Source organism: Antechinus flavipes, chromosome 1, assembly GCF_016432865.1.
Source record: "Antechinus flavipes isolate AdamAnt ecotype Samford, QLD, Australia chromosome 1, AdamAnt_v2, whole genome shotgun sequence".
NCBI classification, from domain to species: domain Eukaryota; kingdom Metazoa; phylum Chordata; class Mammalia; order Dasyuromorphia; family Dasyuridae; genus Antechinus; species Antechinus flavipes.
In genome coordinates, this window is record NC_067398.1 from 552837472 (window position 1) to 552851778 (window position 14307).

A 14307-nucleotide genomic window follows, 5' to 3' on the forward strand; every position below is an offset into this window, starting at 1 on the left:
GAATATGAGGAATTCTCTCCCACTAAAGATTTTCATTTTAAAAAAATAATCATTTATTTTATTCTGAACTTAAGAAATAAAACAAGCATTTCCCTAGCATAGCAGAATAGAGGAGAAAATAGATGATTGCACATGAAAATGCAAACCTATTATGTACTATTTGCTATTCCCTTTAAATATATAATAGAATTATCATGTAACTTTTTTCACTTTTTTTTCCCTTCTCTCTTCCTCCTTCCCCCTCACTGATTTTCAAGTAAATATTAGACAACCATTTGTCATCAATGTTGCAAAAAAAAAAAATAGCAAGTGGTAATGACGTCTAGATGACATCTGAGGTTCTGTGCAGAGCAGGAATGCACAAACTAAACCATAGTCTTAATCTGAGATGCATGAACTTTTAATAATAATTATATTTTAATGTAATCAATTACATTATAATGTTATTCATTTTATTTTATGCTTTAAAACAAAATTTCAAGGAGTGATCAGTTGACTTTTCAGATTGCCAATTGGTTTATCAGCTTGTCAAAGGAATTCATGACATTTTTTAAAGAGTTTAAGAAATAATTTGCTAAGCAGAATAGCAAAGCCTGAGGATCTTGCTTTTAGAAGGTAAATAAATAGAGTAGTAAGCATACTGATACATTGTTGGTAGAATTGTGAAATGGTATAGCTATCTTGCAAAGTAATTTGTAATTATTTTTTTCCCTTTCTTTCTTTTTGCTAATAATAGCTTTTTATTTTCAAAACACATGCAAAGAAAGTTTTCAACATTCACCCTTGCAAAACCTTGTGTTCCAAATTTTCTCCCCACTTCCCTCACTCTCCTCCCTTACAAAGCAAGTAATCCAATATATGTTAAATATATGCAGTTCTTCTAAACATATGTCTACATTTTTCATTCAGTTCCCATGATCCTCTTTCTAGATACAAATGAATCTCTTTATCACAAAGTCTACTAGAATTGGTTTGAATCACCTCATTGTTGAAAAGAGCTAAGTTTACTTGGATCATCACATAATATTGTTTTGCTGTGTACAATGTTCTCTTGGTTCTATTAATTTCACAATATCAGTTCATATAAGTCTCCTCAGGCCTTTTTGAGATCATCGTGCTAATCGTTAATTTTTTTTTTTGTTTGTTTGTTTGGTTTGGCTGGGTTTTGTTTTTTTGGTGTTTTGTGTGTGTGTGTGTGTGTGTGTGTGTGTGTGTGTGTGTGTGTGTGTGTGTGTGTGTGTGAGGCAATTGGGATTAAGTGCCATTCCCCAATTGATGGGCATCCACTTAGTTTCCAATTCTTTGCCAACTCAAAAAGGGCTACTACTAACACTTTTTGCACATTTGAATCCTTTCCCCTTATTTATGATCTTTTTGGGATACAGACCTAGTAGAAACACTGCTGGATCAAAGGATATGCACAATTTGATAGGTTTTTGGGCATAGTTCCAAGAAATTTTGAATAATTTAAATAAAGTAACTAAAATTTTCATACTCTTTGAACCTGAAACTCCGTTACTAGACTTACATCTTAAGGAAGCCATTAATAAGAAAAAAATTTCCATACATATCAAAATATTTATAGCAGCATAGTTTGTGTGTGTGTGTTTGTGTGTGTGTGTGTGTGTGTGTGTGTGTGTATGTGTGTAATACAAAGAAATGGAAAAAAAGATTTTCTTTGAATGGGAAATGGTTGAACAGAGTGTGATAAATGAATATAATGTAATATCGGGCTACAAGAGATGATTTGTGCATTGGGTAGAGAGAAGAACAGAAACATCAACTGATATGGCATGAAGTAAGCAGAGCCAAGAAAACAGTAACTGTGTTTATTATTTTTTAATTGAAAGATACATAAGGTATTTTCTTTAAAAGGCAATTCAACTATTTATATAGCTATATTGATTAAATTCATTGAATAATTTATTAACAAATAGGAAAATAATAACTATAACAATGTAAATGAAAATATAAATGTAAAAACTATACATATAAAATGTATAAAACTACAATGTAAATGTAAAACTATACCAAAAAAAATCAATATGCAAAATAATAGAAATCTACCATAACTCAAATGAAAAGGGAGGAGAAGGGAGGATACCCCTAACCTATCCCCTTGTGAAGGTGGGAGTTACCACAAGTGTTACATATTGCACATGTTTTCAGACTTTTGCAGTGTATAGATTAGTTGTGCTGATTTCTTTCTCTCTGAAACTTACGAATTGTTAAATGAAATTAATTTCTGAGAGGGAAAGGAGGAGGAATACTTGAATAACTATGATGATGAAAAAAACAGAAAACTATCAATCAAGGTTTTTGTTTGTTTATTTTGTTTTTTTTAAGAAAGTGAAAGGAATGGGAAACTTTTTTGGAAACTTCCATAGAGTGAACTGGATTTATCTTTCTCCCAGAGCTAAATAAATGCTCTCTATGTTCAAAGTTCAGGCCGGTCTCACACCTAGAGGAGAAGATAAATGGGCCATTTTGAGCTCTAGACAGTCTAACGATTCAAGTTTTGGATTAGAATACAATGAAAAACCCCTGGATCATACAAAAATCAATGAAAAAATTTACTTAACAACAAACAATTTTAAAAGAATACACATACTGGTCCCAGTACACCCTGTTCCCCATTACTTTCATATTTGCTATGGCAACATTACAGTGAGAAAGATATATTGCTTCTCTTGACAGTAGGTGGTTCTGTCAATCCTGACAACCCCCTAATTCCTTATAGGTTAAGCCATTTATATTTCAAGCATCCAGAAAGCCATGACAACGGTTCAAACCCTAATCCTTTGAACCAATCAGATCCCAAGGACAACCTCTGTCCCAGCCTTTAAAGAGAAACCATTCCAGCCTATCCCCGTAAAACATATGTCACTTCTATTACAAAGGGCTTAAAGAATGTTACTCTAATATCCAAGTTATGGGGGTGGATGAAAAAGCAAAAGGTTTTCTATGTAAAATAAAAGAAGAAAAATGTTTTGAAAATGGCAGAAGGAAATCTTAACGTGTGTCAGGAGGTTAGAAAAATTCTGAGGCACAGGAGAGAGGGAAAAGAGACTGAATACTTGGAACTGAGAAAGAGATATAATGCTCTTATCAAAGGAGAAAGAAGTGAACCCTCTGAGAAGGAACCAATCATTTTTTTTTCCCACTAAGAAATGATCTATCAATAAAGACTTAAAAATTTACTATATTAGTGCTGAGAATTATGCTAGATACTAAGAGTACAAAGAAAAAAAATAATGTCTGCCCTCAAGATCTTACATTCTATTGGGTGAGGAAGGGGAGATAGCATGTAGTTATATAAATATCTAAATATATTTCAAAATAAATGTTATTGGTAGGGGCAGGGGGAAGACAATAACAGTTATAGGATAAGGAAAACCCTCTTGTAGAACATGGAATTGCATGATGTAGATCCAGAGAAGAAGTCAGGTAAGGATCATACATTGAGATCAGAAAAGAGACACAGTGCTATTTGGTGACTCCCTGCAGTTTTATCTTGTTTGTATGTAGTTATTTGCATGTTGTCTCCCACAATTAAAATATTAACTCCTTGAAAAAAGAGACTGTTTTTGCCTTTCTTTGTATCCCCAGAGCTTAGCTTTGATACCTAATAAGTGATTAAATGCTTAATAAATGTTTGTTGATTGACTTCTGGGTGGTACTGAAACAAATGTTTAACCAACTGTTAATAACAAGCAATTCTGCTGTTTTCCCAAAGCATATTTTCATGGAGATCCTTTGATCACACTTGATGACTAATATTCAATTCTGGTGATTCATGTGGTGGTCATGTGATTCATTCTCAAAAAGAATCCAGAGAAAGCATGACTGAGGATTATGAAGTTTTAGACAGAAAATTGAAGACCTGATGGACAAAAGTTATATTATCATCATTCCTGTTGATCAAAGGGAAGGGCTTTAAATTGAAAGGGCAGATGTAGGACGATAAGAACTGGTTAAGAATATGGCATCTGAGCATGGGATTTGGATTTTTAAAACAATTTAAAATCTAGGAATAATAGGCTCCTTGTCAGGGAGAGAGTGCATATAACCAACTGTGTTGCCAATGTATTTGTTTGGAGTTCTGAGAATCTAATCAAAAATAAACTTTAAAAAATAGGAGAGAGGAAGAAAATTGCATTATCTGAACCAATCTACATGCCACAGAAAATAGAATGTAGGGGAATTAGCAAATAAACTGGTCACAACTTTCCAGAAGGCAAAAATCCAAAAAAGACGACAAAATCACTCAGAGACATGATCTCAGATGATAACTATATAAAATAGGAGTAACAAGCAAGGTGAATTAGAAATCATAATGTAAAAAGATCTTTTAGATATCATAAAGACATGAATAAATGGATTCATGACTAAAGTGCCACTCTGAAAGGGCATCCTCTATTCAAAAGGAATAGGGAAGCTGTCTTGGGAAAGGTAGGAAGCAGATATACTCTTATGAAGAAATTCAGGAGCCACAATTTGAAATGGAAAGTAGGAAATAAAGCAGTTAAATAATCATCAAATAAGTCAGTGACAATGCAGACTATATGACAGACCATATGTACAGATTGATTAAAGAGATGAAGTTTTGGGGAAACATATAATAAACATGGCAACATAGAATGATATAGCTGTGATGGAGTATATTTGCTGTTCTCTCTCTGCAAAAGCAAAAAAAACCAAACTAATAATTCAAAAGATGAAAGAGCCAACTAGTAGAACTGTTATTCTGGAATTAAATCTCACCAAGAACTGCAAGCAATTACTGAAGTAAATAAAAAGCTCTAAGAGTGAATCTGTAGCGAGAGGAATGAACATACAATCTCAGACAGAGGAAGGGAAAATGGGATCATGATCCTGGATTTTAAAATAATTTTTCAAAGCATTTAAAGACATAATAGGTAGAATCCAAACAACTAAAATTCTATTAAGGAAGTCAACTCAGATTGTATGGGAAATTCTCAATAATAAAATTCTGAAGGCACCAAGATAAATAATGTCAATGAAGAAGAAAAAGAGGAGTTTCTGGGAGACAGATGTGGATACACAGGAATTCTTTTGACCTGCTTGATTTTTTTATGCATACTCAAAAAAGGAAAGAAAGGACAGGTGATTGAAAATAAATGAAAAAGTGTGGCACAGTTTTAGAAGAATAATGTCAGGAGCACTATAATTCAGAATGGGCTAAAAACAGTAAGGAAAGCTAGGATAAAAAAGTTCTCTTATTTTGTTTCTAATAACACTATCTGAGGAAGGAAAGGCAGCTTGTCATAGTTGATAGTTTTGACATCAGAGTCAAGAATGTCTAGCTTCAGGTCCTGCTTCTCACAATATTGATTATATCCTTAAGAAAGCTATGTAATCCTCTGTAAGTCTTTAAAACTGCAATCCTCTGAGAATATATCTATCTACATGGATAGGGGACATTCTTGACTGGGGAATTCTTATATTGATGACATAACTGATTTAATCTAAGGGAAAAAAGACAAAAGAAAAGAGGAGATTCAAAAGAGAAATAGGACTACTGCTCAAAACAGATAGGATGATTTTAACAGGCCACAGTGAAAAAAATAAAAGTGGTTAACTCTTGCTTTTCTTTTTATTTCTTTGTCAACGAAAAAATCTTTAGATTAAAATAAAAAAACAAAAAATGAATAATAAGGTATTAACATAAAAAATAAATTAGAATATAGTAAAACACACATTTTACTGTCCTTGATGAGTTAAATTGATCAGACCTAAATGAACTAATTCCCAGGGATGAACAGGAATGAACTGGCTGAGGTCTTTGCTCAACTACGATATTAGAGTCATAGATTCTGAATATAACAGCCAATTAGGGGAACCTCTTCTGGTCAGCCATGAATCATCTCTGTCAAAGTTTACTATAAAGAGAACACCTGTCACATGTGTTATGTTAGATTTTCTTGGCAGAAACATATTTAATATATAGAGGACTGCTTGCCATCTAGGGGAGGGGATGGAGGGAGGGAGGAGGAGAAAAATCGGAACAGAAGCGAGTGCAAGGGATAATGTTGTAAAAAAATTACCCTGGCATGGGTTCTGTCAATAAAAAGTTATTATAAAATAAAATAAAAAAGATTTTCTTGGCAGAGATAGTGGAGTGGTTTGCTATTTCCCTCTCTTGTTCAGTTTATAGAACTGAGGCAAACAGGGTTAAGTGACTTGTGCAGAGTCACACAGCTGGTATGTGTCTGAAGCCAGATTTCAACTCAGGAAGATGAGTCTTCCTAAGTTAAATTTAAATATTCAATGATTTTCCTTTTAGGGAGGGGATATAAAGAACTATAGAGTGAAAGAAAAAAAAATTGCCTAACCCCTCTCTTCAGAGGCCAGACTTACCCAGAACTAAATTGAGAAGTGTCCTGTTCTGGAGCTAACTCAGGTCAGGTCCCAGATAGTTTGAGTTGATGCTGAAACTAAATGAGATACTCACTCAACAAGTTAACAATAGCAGATTTACTTAGCCATTGCAACGAAAGGCTATTCAATAAGGATATGCATCAAGAAAACACCTTGATTTACTTCAGCAGAGAAAAGTTCCTTGTCTAAGTTCCTTGAGCCAATCATATCTCAAGGGTAGGAAGTAGCCACATTTAAGACCAGCAGTGATTGGGCTGTTATGTTATCTGGAAAAGACTAAAGAGACCATCTAATTATAGACAGGGCAGCTAGTTGGTACATTAGATAGAGTGCCAGATCTGGAGTCAGGACAGACATATCTGAGTTCAAATTCAGCTTCAATAATTCAGATCATTTCTAATGATCTTGTAATGAAGAGAGCCATCTACACTCAGAGAGAGTAGTAGTGGGAACTGAGTGTGAACCACAACATAACATTTTCACTCTTTTTATTGTAGTTTGTTTACATTTTATTTTCTCTCTCATTTTTTTTCCTTTTGAATTGATTTTTCTTGTGCAGCAAGATAATTGTATAAATATGTATGCATATATTGGATTTAACATATATTTTTACCATGTTTAACATATATTGGATCACTTGCCATCTAAGGGAAAGGTTGAGAGAAGGGGAGGGAAATTGGAACACAAGATTTTTCAAGGTTCAATGTTGAAGAATTATCCATGCATATGTTTTGAAAATAAAAAGGTTTAATTAAAAAAAATTCAACTTCAAACATATAGTAGTAGCTGTATGAACCTTGACAAGTCACTTGATCCTGTTTGCCTCAGTTTCCTCCCCTTTTACTTATCAGATGAAGAATCGAAGGTCCAGAGAATTAATGGTATATCCCTACAAATAGTTAGTACTGCCCACCCTCATTTTTTTCTTTATATTAATCTTGTATATAATGATATGTGTATGTCTCCCTTAATGAATTTAAGCTCTTTGAAGGTATGGACAGTTCCATGTTTTTCTTTCTATCCTCAGTGGCTATGATAACATTTGGCATAAAATAGGCGCTTAATAAGTATTGATCTGATAAAACATGACATGTACACGCTGATTTCATCCTTAGAACAGCATGAAACATCTGATAGTTTCCCAACATAATGTAAAAGGTTATCTTGCATGGGAAGATGAAAGATACTTTCAGATTAGGCCTTTTTTGTCTGCTGCCCTCATTCTCTTATTTTCTTGTTTATGGGGCTGATGAACATTTTTTTTTTCAATGTCTTGGGACAATTTGTCAGTGGACAATGCAGAAGAAAAATAAAACCTGATGAAACCTGTCACTACAGTATGGATGATAATATCCAATTTGGGTAAAAAGGCCAGTGAAAAAGCTACTTCTGCCTCTCCTCCCAATGGGTGCAAAGTTCAGTTATAACCGAGTCTTTAAAGAATTTCTCACTTTCTTGAGGAAAAAGAAAAAAAGAAAAGAAAATTCAAATTTATGTAAACCTGAAACTGATCTGGCATAATTCTGAATGGATTTAGGTAGTGTTAACCCAGCTGTAAACCAGTCTCTAAGTTTATTAGGGAAAGAGTACTAGAAAAGGAAGCAAAGTTCAGCTGTGTTGAAATTCCCCGTCCTCTGGAGTGGGTGGAGGTGGTAGTTTTACTGAGCACAGAGCAGGGCTTGGAGTTTTAAATGCCAGGTTCTAGAATGAACAGAAAAACTGCTTCGAGTCCCTTGGTCTGAGCTAAGCCATGGCAAGAGTGTCTGTGTGCGTATACCACTTTCTTGTTTGGGGCTGGTATATTTTCATCAACTGTTATTTCTCCTTCCAAGAAGGAGAGAAGCAATTATCACAAATGTTCCCGTATGGAGGCCAGTGGAAATACTTGACAGTGCTGAATCTGGTAAGTCTAAGTCTGTGCTGCACCAGGGACCAATCTGTCTATTTGCTTTTCTACCATCTGTGCCTCCAGACAGAAAACTTTTGTTTTTAGAAGAAAAAAAAGCTCCATTATTTGAATATTCCTTTTTTTTCCATTGCTTGAGACTTTTGGCATTCTGTTTTCCTAAACAATGTGCTGCAAGTAACTCAGGGGCAGTGTCTGTGGGGCGTCTGGGCAAGTCAAATGTCAAGAGGTCTTCTGGAGAGATTCTGACCCAGAATTTTTCTCTGATGATCCCACCAGGGAGGCAGTTAAACGTCAGTGATGACGTCATCATTCTCATCCTCTGTGCAGGAAGGAGTTCCATTCTCTGCAGCAGACTTTTTAGCTTTTCCAGGGTACCAAGGAAGTTGATGACAAGGGCAACGTATGTTGTGTAGGAAGTGTAATTTTGAATGGAGGAAACATGCCATTTTTCAGCATGCAGAGAATAGCAAATTTACCTTGGAAACGACAAACACAATTTGCCAAATTCAGCTCTCACTTCCATTTTTATAGACTCGGTTTCCAACTGAAAGGGTAGACCTTCTGAGCAACAACAACAAAAATGCTTTTTAAAATTATATATGTGAAAATCAATCCCCCCCCCCTTTTTTTGTCACCTGACCATACAATATTCTGAGGAGTAAACCCTGAATGAATATTCAATGCTTTATAAGTATAAATTTTAAAAGGAAGAAGAAGCCAGAAGATTATGGTGGGGAATTAACTCTCAAACTTTGGGCAAATTATTTAATTTCTATCCACCTCAGTTTACTCAACTGTAAAATGGGGATAATAGCAGTTATCTTGAAAGGCTGTGGTTAAGTCTCAAATGAGATAATATTTGTAAAGAATTTAGCACAGTGCCTGGGTAAACAAATAATTATTCTCTTCACTATAGCACGGCAAGGAATTCTGGAGCACCTCACAAAGGATTTTAACAAGGTTCACATTTTATCTTAGTTTGGGACATGGGAGCAAAGTTTAGAGCCTTAGTTAATCCTGCTGCCAATTTAGGAAGAGAAGATTTTCAGAAAGTTTTGTTTTGCCAAAGAAAATGTAGCATGAAATTTCCAAGTGAAGGGAAGTAGGAGGATTTCTGATCCAAAGGCCCTAGAGGTGACATCCCAATTGGAAGAGCTTGTCTTGGATGAGGAAAGTCCTTTAGATTCCTGAGGGGCTTGGCAGATTGCATTTTGAATGCAGCTGCAATGTGTTTGTAAATATCAAAGCTGCTGCTTGATTTAATCACAGAATTTGCTCAAAAAAACCACATTGTTTTTATAGAACTACAGCAACACACAGTAGAAAACTAAGCAACATGCATCTGTCATGTTGTATTTTTGAGAATGGGGAATAGAAGATGGAGGGAAAGGGACTAGGACTGGCGTTCAGATTTAATTCTAGTTCTAGTTTGGAGGTTTCTCTAGTAAGTCAAACTCAACATGTCCAAAAACTCACTGTAACTCCAAACTAGGTCCTTATCCCTTTCCATTAGTTGAGCCATTAAGCTTTGGTAACTCTCTTTCCCTTTCTCTTATCCAATCAGTCAGGACACCCTATTGTTTTCTGCAGACTTCTCTTGGCTTTATTCCTTTTTCTCTTTTCCCAGTAGCACCACCCAAGTCCATTTGGCTGGCTCCATGGCTGAGGTCCCACCCCTTATTATGTCACACCTATTGCATTAGACTCCAAACCAGTCTTTTTGTCTCCTGCTCCCTCTCTGTTCTAACCTATCCCAAATATTGAGGCTAACCTCATCTATTATAATGCTTTAACTGCTTTATTCTTGCCATTTCCTTGCTCAAGGACCTACAGGGGCTCCCTCCTGTCTACTGGATCAAATCCAAACCCTTGTTATTCAAGTCTTCATATGGCCCCACCCTATTTGCTGAATGGGAAAATTCTAACGAGAAAATTCTTCTTTTCTCAGGGCTATCTCCTCACAGTTGCCAACACGAGGCATTTTTGAAATTCCGTAGTTCTTGTTAACAGTGTACTACACAATTTAGCACTTCATAATAATTTGCCATTCTATGATTTTTTTGTTCATCTCCAACAACTTCACAAATATTTATTAAACACATACAGAATTGAACATGATACATGTTCAAGACTAGATGCTAGGTGATAAGAAGAATGTAAAGGATGTGTGATCTGCATTCAGAGAGAGGTGTGGAGAATGAATGTGGATCAAAGCATAGTATTTTCACCTTTGTTGTTATTGTTTGCTTTGTTTGTATTTTCTTTCTCATGTTTTTTTTTTTCTTTTGATCTGATTTTTTTGTGCATTATGATGAATATGAAAATATGTTTAGAAGAACTGCATGTATTTAATCTGTATTAGAGTGCTTGCTGTCTTGGGGAGAAGGAAGGAGAGGGAGAAAAAATTGGAACACAAAGTCTTGCAAAGGTGAATGTTGAAAATTATCTTTGTATGTATTTGAAAAAATAAAATACTATTTAAAATAATAGATGCTCATCCTCAAGGAATTGAGTAGATTGACCTCAGCTAATGAAGTCCTTCAGTTCCCCATTTCCATATTACAAAACCAATCTTTTGCATCTCCTCTAAGATTTAGCCTCAGCAATCATTCTCTTCCATTCACTTTCAATCTCTCTTTTACATAAGTCATCTAACAAGTTTAAATCTTAACAACTCTATTTAATAATTATCATTTCATTTCTCTTCTCTTCATTACTTAACTCCCTTAAAAATTCCTCTACTTCTAATGCCTCAATTTCTCCTATATACACTCTATGCTCAGTCTTTAGCAATCTATTGTACACATTTGTAACTCTAATGAACTTATTTATAGGCTCCGTAGATGAAATACCAACACCTAATACAGTGTTTCAAGTACAAATGATACTCTAATCATCAACTCCACCAATTTTTTCTTTTTTTTTTTTTACATTCCTATCTTCTGCCTTCAGAAGATATTTTATTTTTTCTCTGATTCAAGGGTAGTATAGTCTCTTTGTTTTTCCTCTTAAAACTTTAACCACTCCTATGTCTCCTTTTCTGGCTTCTCATTCCTTAGTCAAATTCTTGTTTTATTTTTGTTTGTTTGTAGGTTTGGGAATTTAAGTGACTTCTCCAGAGTCACATAGCTAGTAAGTGTGTAAGACTGGATTTGCCCGTAGGTCCTCTTATCTCCAGGGCCAGTGCTCTACTGTATCACATAGTTGTTCCTACCCAAGTCTTAATGTATGTGCTCCCAAAAGGATTCTCCTTGATCTTCTGTCCTCTATCTAAACTCCTTTCCTAGATAATACCTTTAAGAGTTGTTACACATTAATTGTTATTTGGCAGTTCAATCACATCTGACTCTTTGTAACTTCATAGACTTCTATAAGGTTTTCTTGATAAGTGGATACTGGAGTGTTATTTGCCATTTCTTTCTCTAGCCCCATTTTAGATATAAAGCAAATAGATACAAATATGACCATCTTTGTGCATTGGTGAGGTAAGATGGGGAATTAACTCATTGGAAGTGAATAATTGAAGGAGGAGAGAAAGAGAGAGAGAGAGAGAGAGAGAGAGAGAGAGAGAGAGAGAGAGAGAGAGAGAGAGAGAGAGAGAAAGAGAGAGAGAGCTAATATTTTTTGACCTTGCCATCACCTGTAAATGTACCACTTCTATGCTCAAGATTTCTAAAATACCTTTATCTAGTCATAATCTATTGGCTTTTCATCTTTCCCTTTGCCTTCCCTTAAAAATCTTTACTCTGGATCTGCATTATGACCTCCAATTTTTTGACCTCTTAAGTTTCTCCTAGGCCATATCCCTTGCAGTAGTCACTTTCTCCTCTTCTCCCCATCTTGTCACCTTTTTGAACCATTTCAGTCATATACTGTTCTCTCATAATTATGCTTAGCCAAGTCTCAGCCTTGGATCATCCCACCATTTGCCACCTTCACTCCTATATATATGCAACTTAATGAAGATGGAGAAATTTATGCAACTATTTTGTCTGAATTCATTACAAACTTATGTCACCCATTCTCAACGGACTCCTCACTACTGTTAGGCAGTTCTTCCAACCATCCCTTATCAACTCATTGTCCCACTTTTTCACAGTCACTCTTCCAAACCTTTTCATTCCTCCTCAAATCTCCCATGGCTTCCCCTCCCCAGCTCTCTCAGCTGAGAACTTTGTCTTAAATTTTACAGAAAAAAAAATTGAGACTATTTATCATGGCTCCTTCTTCTCCCCTTTTCCTCACTTTTCTCATTCAGATGCCTTTAATAACTCTCATCTTTCACCCGTCTTACATGATACCTCTGCAAGTAGAACAGCCTCACTGGGGATCCAACTGAATTGGTCAGTTGGAAACACATCTCTTTTTTTCCTTTCTTCCCTTCCTCCTTCCCTTTCTCCTTTTTCCCCTCTCTCCCTCACTCCTGTGTTCCTCCCTTTCTTTTGTCCTTTCTCCCTTCCTCCTTTCTTTCCCCGTTCCTTCCTTTCTTTCTTTTTTCCCTCTTCCCTTCCTTCCCTCCTTCCTTCTTTTCCTCTTTCCTTCTATATATATATATATATATATATATATGTATGTATGTATGTATGTATATATGAATGATATAGCCTTAACTCCTTCCCCCCAGTGCTTCAATTACTACAATTGGAGGAGAAGGGAGAACATCTCTCACAGCAGTGGTGGAGTTGACTGTGGTAAATTCTTAAAATGAGACAGCAATGAAATTTGTGTCATCAGTTGACTCTTCCTTTCACTTGAACACTTAAAAGACATTGTTGAGCTATTAATTAACCTAATTTCAGTATAGTTTTGTCTCTGAAAACTGGAAAACCTGAAGAGAGAGAAAGAGATATGAAATAGTAGGTTGGGTCAATGGAGCAATCAGAACACATATACTGTTGTTGATTAACTTTGCCACCTTATAGGAGGCAATTTGTGGCACTCCAAAACAATTATAATAGTAACACCAAATATCACTGATCACAAATCACCATAAAAGATAATGAAAAAGTTTGAAATATTTGTGAGAATTACCAAAATGTGATACAAAGACACTATGTGTATATATGTTGTTGGAAAAATGGTGCTCATAGACTTGCTTGACTCAGGGTTGTCACAATCTTTCAATTTGTTTTAAATTAAAAACCCTCAATACCTATGAAGCTCAATAAAGTGAAGATCAATAAAACAAGGTATTCCTTTAAGTACTATAAATCTGGAGGAGTGGAGTCTTCCCTTGTAGTGGATGGGATTTATGTGAGGGGTGGGTTTTTGAATCCCTAGCAACCCCAATATCTTATCCCTTATAAAAAAGTCTAGATTCTATGATATACCTAGAAAAGTGGATAGATTTATGGGAAGGTTAGAAGCTCAATTGAGAATGAAAGTAATTTTGATTGTTAATAGACTTGGATGAGAGTCCTTTCGGATTTGCATTCTTGTCTGGTTAAATAAAGCTTGTCCTGTGTTCAATATATCAGTAGCTTGAGTGCTTGTGTGGGAATTGAATTACTTTTTTCTCCTGTGGAACCTAGATATACATTGAATTCTGATGGTTTGGGGGGAAACTCTGAGTAGGGGAGGTAAGAGTCAAAGACAATGACTTATGAAAAGCCTCCAAGATGGAATCTTATTCATATAAGACCAGAGCTATGATTCTCAATTAGGAATTTTATATGAGTAGCTAAGAGAATGTGTTCATCTTTCTCCACTGTTTTAGTTAGGATACTACTTGAATGCAAGGGAATAGAGGGACTCAGTGACATCTTAAATTCTCTTCCAGGACAAAGATTATACTGTTTCAAGATTTTGTGGAAGATATGTGTGTGTGTGTGTGTGTGTGTGTGTGTGTGTGTGTGTGTGTGTAATATATATCTCTTAGTTATGAATTTTTAATTGCTATCCTCACTATTCCTTGCTTCCCCCCCCTCCAAATAATTGTCCACTGAAATATATTCCAGGTAGCAAGTTTGTTAATTGCAATATAGCCGAAGGATCAC

General features: G+C 35.4%; 1 protein-coding gene across 2 annotated transcripts in view; it reads left to right on the forward strand.

Moving 5' to 3' along the window:
* The first annotated feature begins 8111 nt into the window (after nt 1-8111).
* Nucleotides 8112-14307, forward strand: part of ADTRP (androgen dependent TFPI regulating protein) — a 104487-nt gene continuing 98291 nt past the window's right edge. The window contains exon 1 of one of the 2 annotated variants that reach the window (XM_051970684.1): nt 8112-8305. In XM_051970684.1, coding sequence (XP_051826644.1) covers nt 8153-8305 — 153 coding nt within the window. In that variant the 5' untranslated portion in view covers nt 8112-8152. The remainder of the gene's footprint in view (nt 8306-14307) is intronic. The other variant, XM_051970685.1, reaches the window with a different exon arrangement.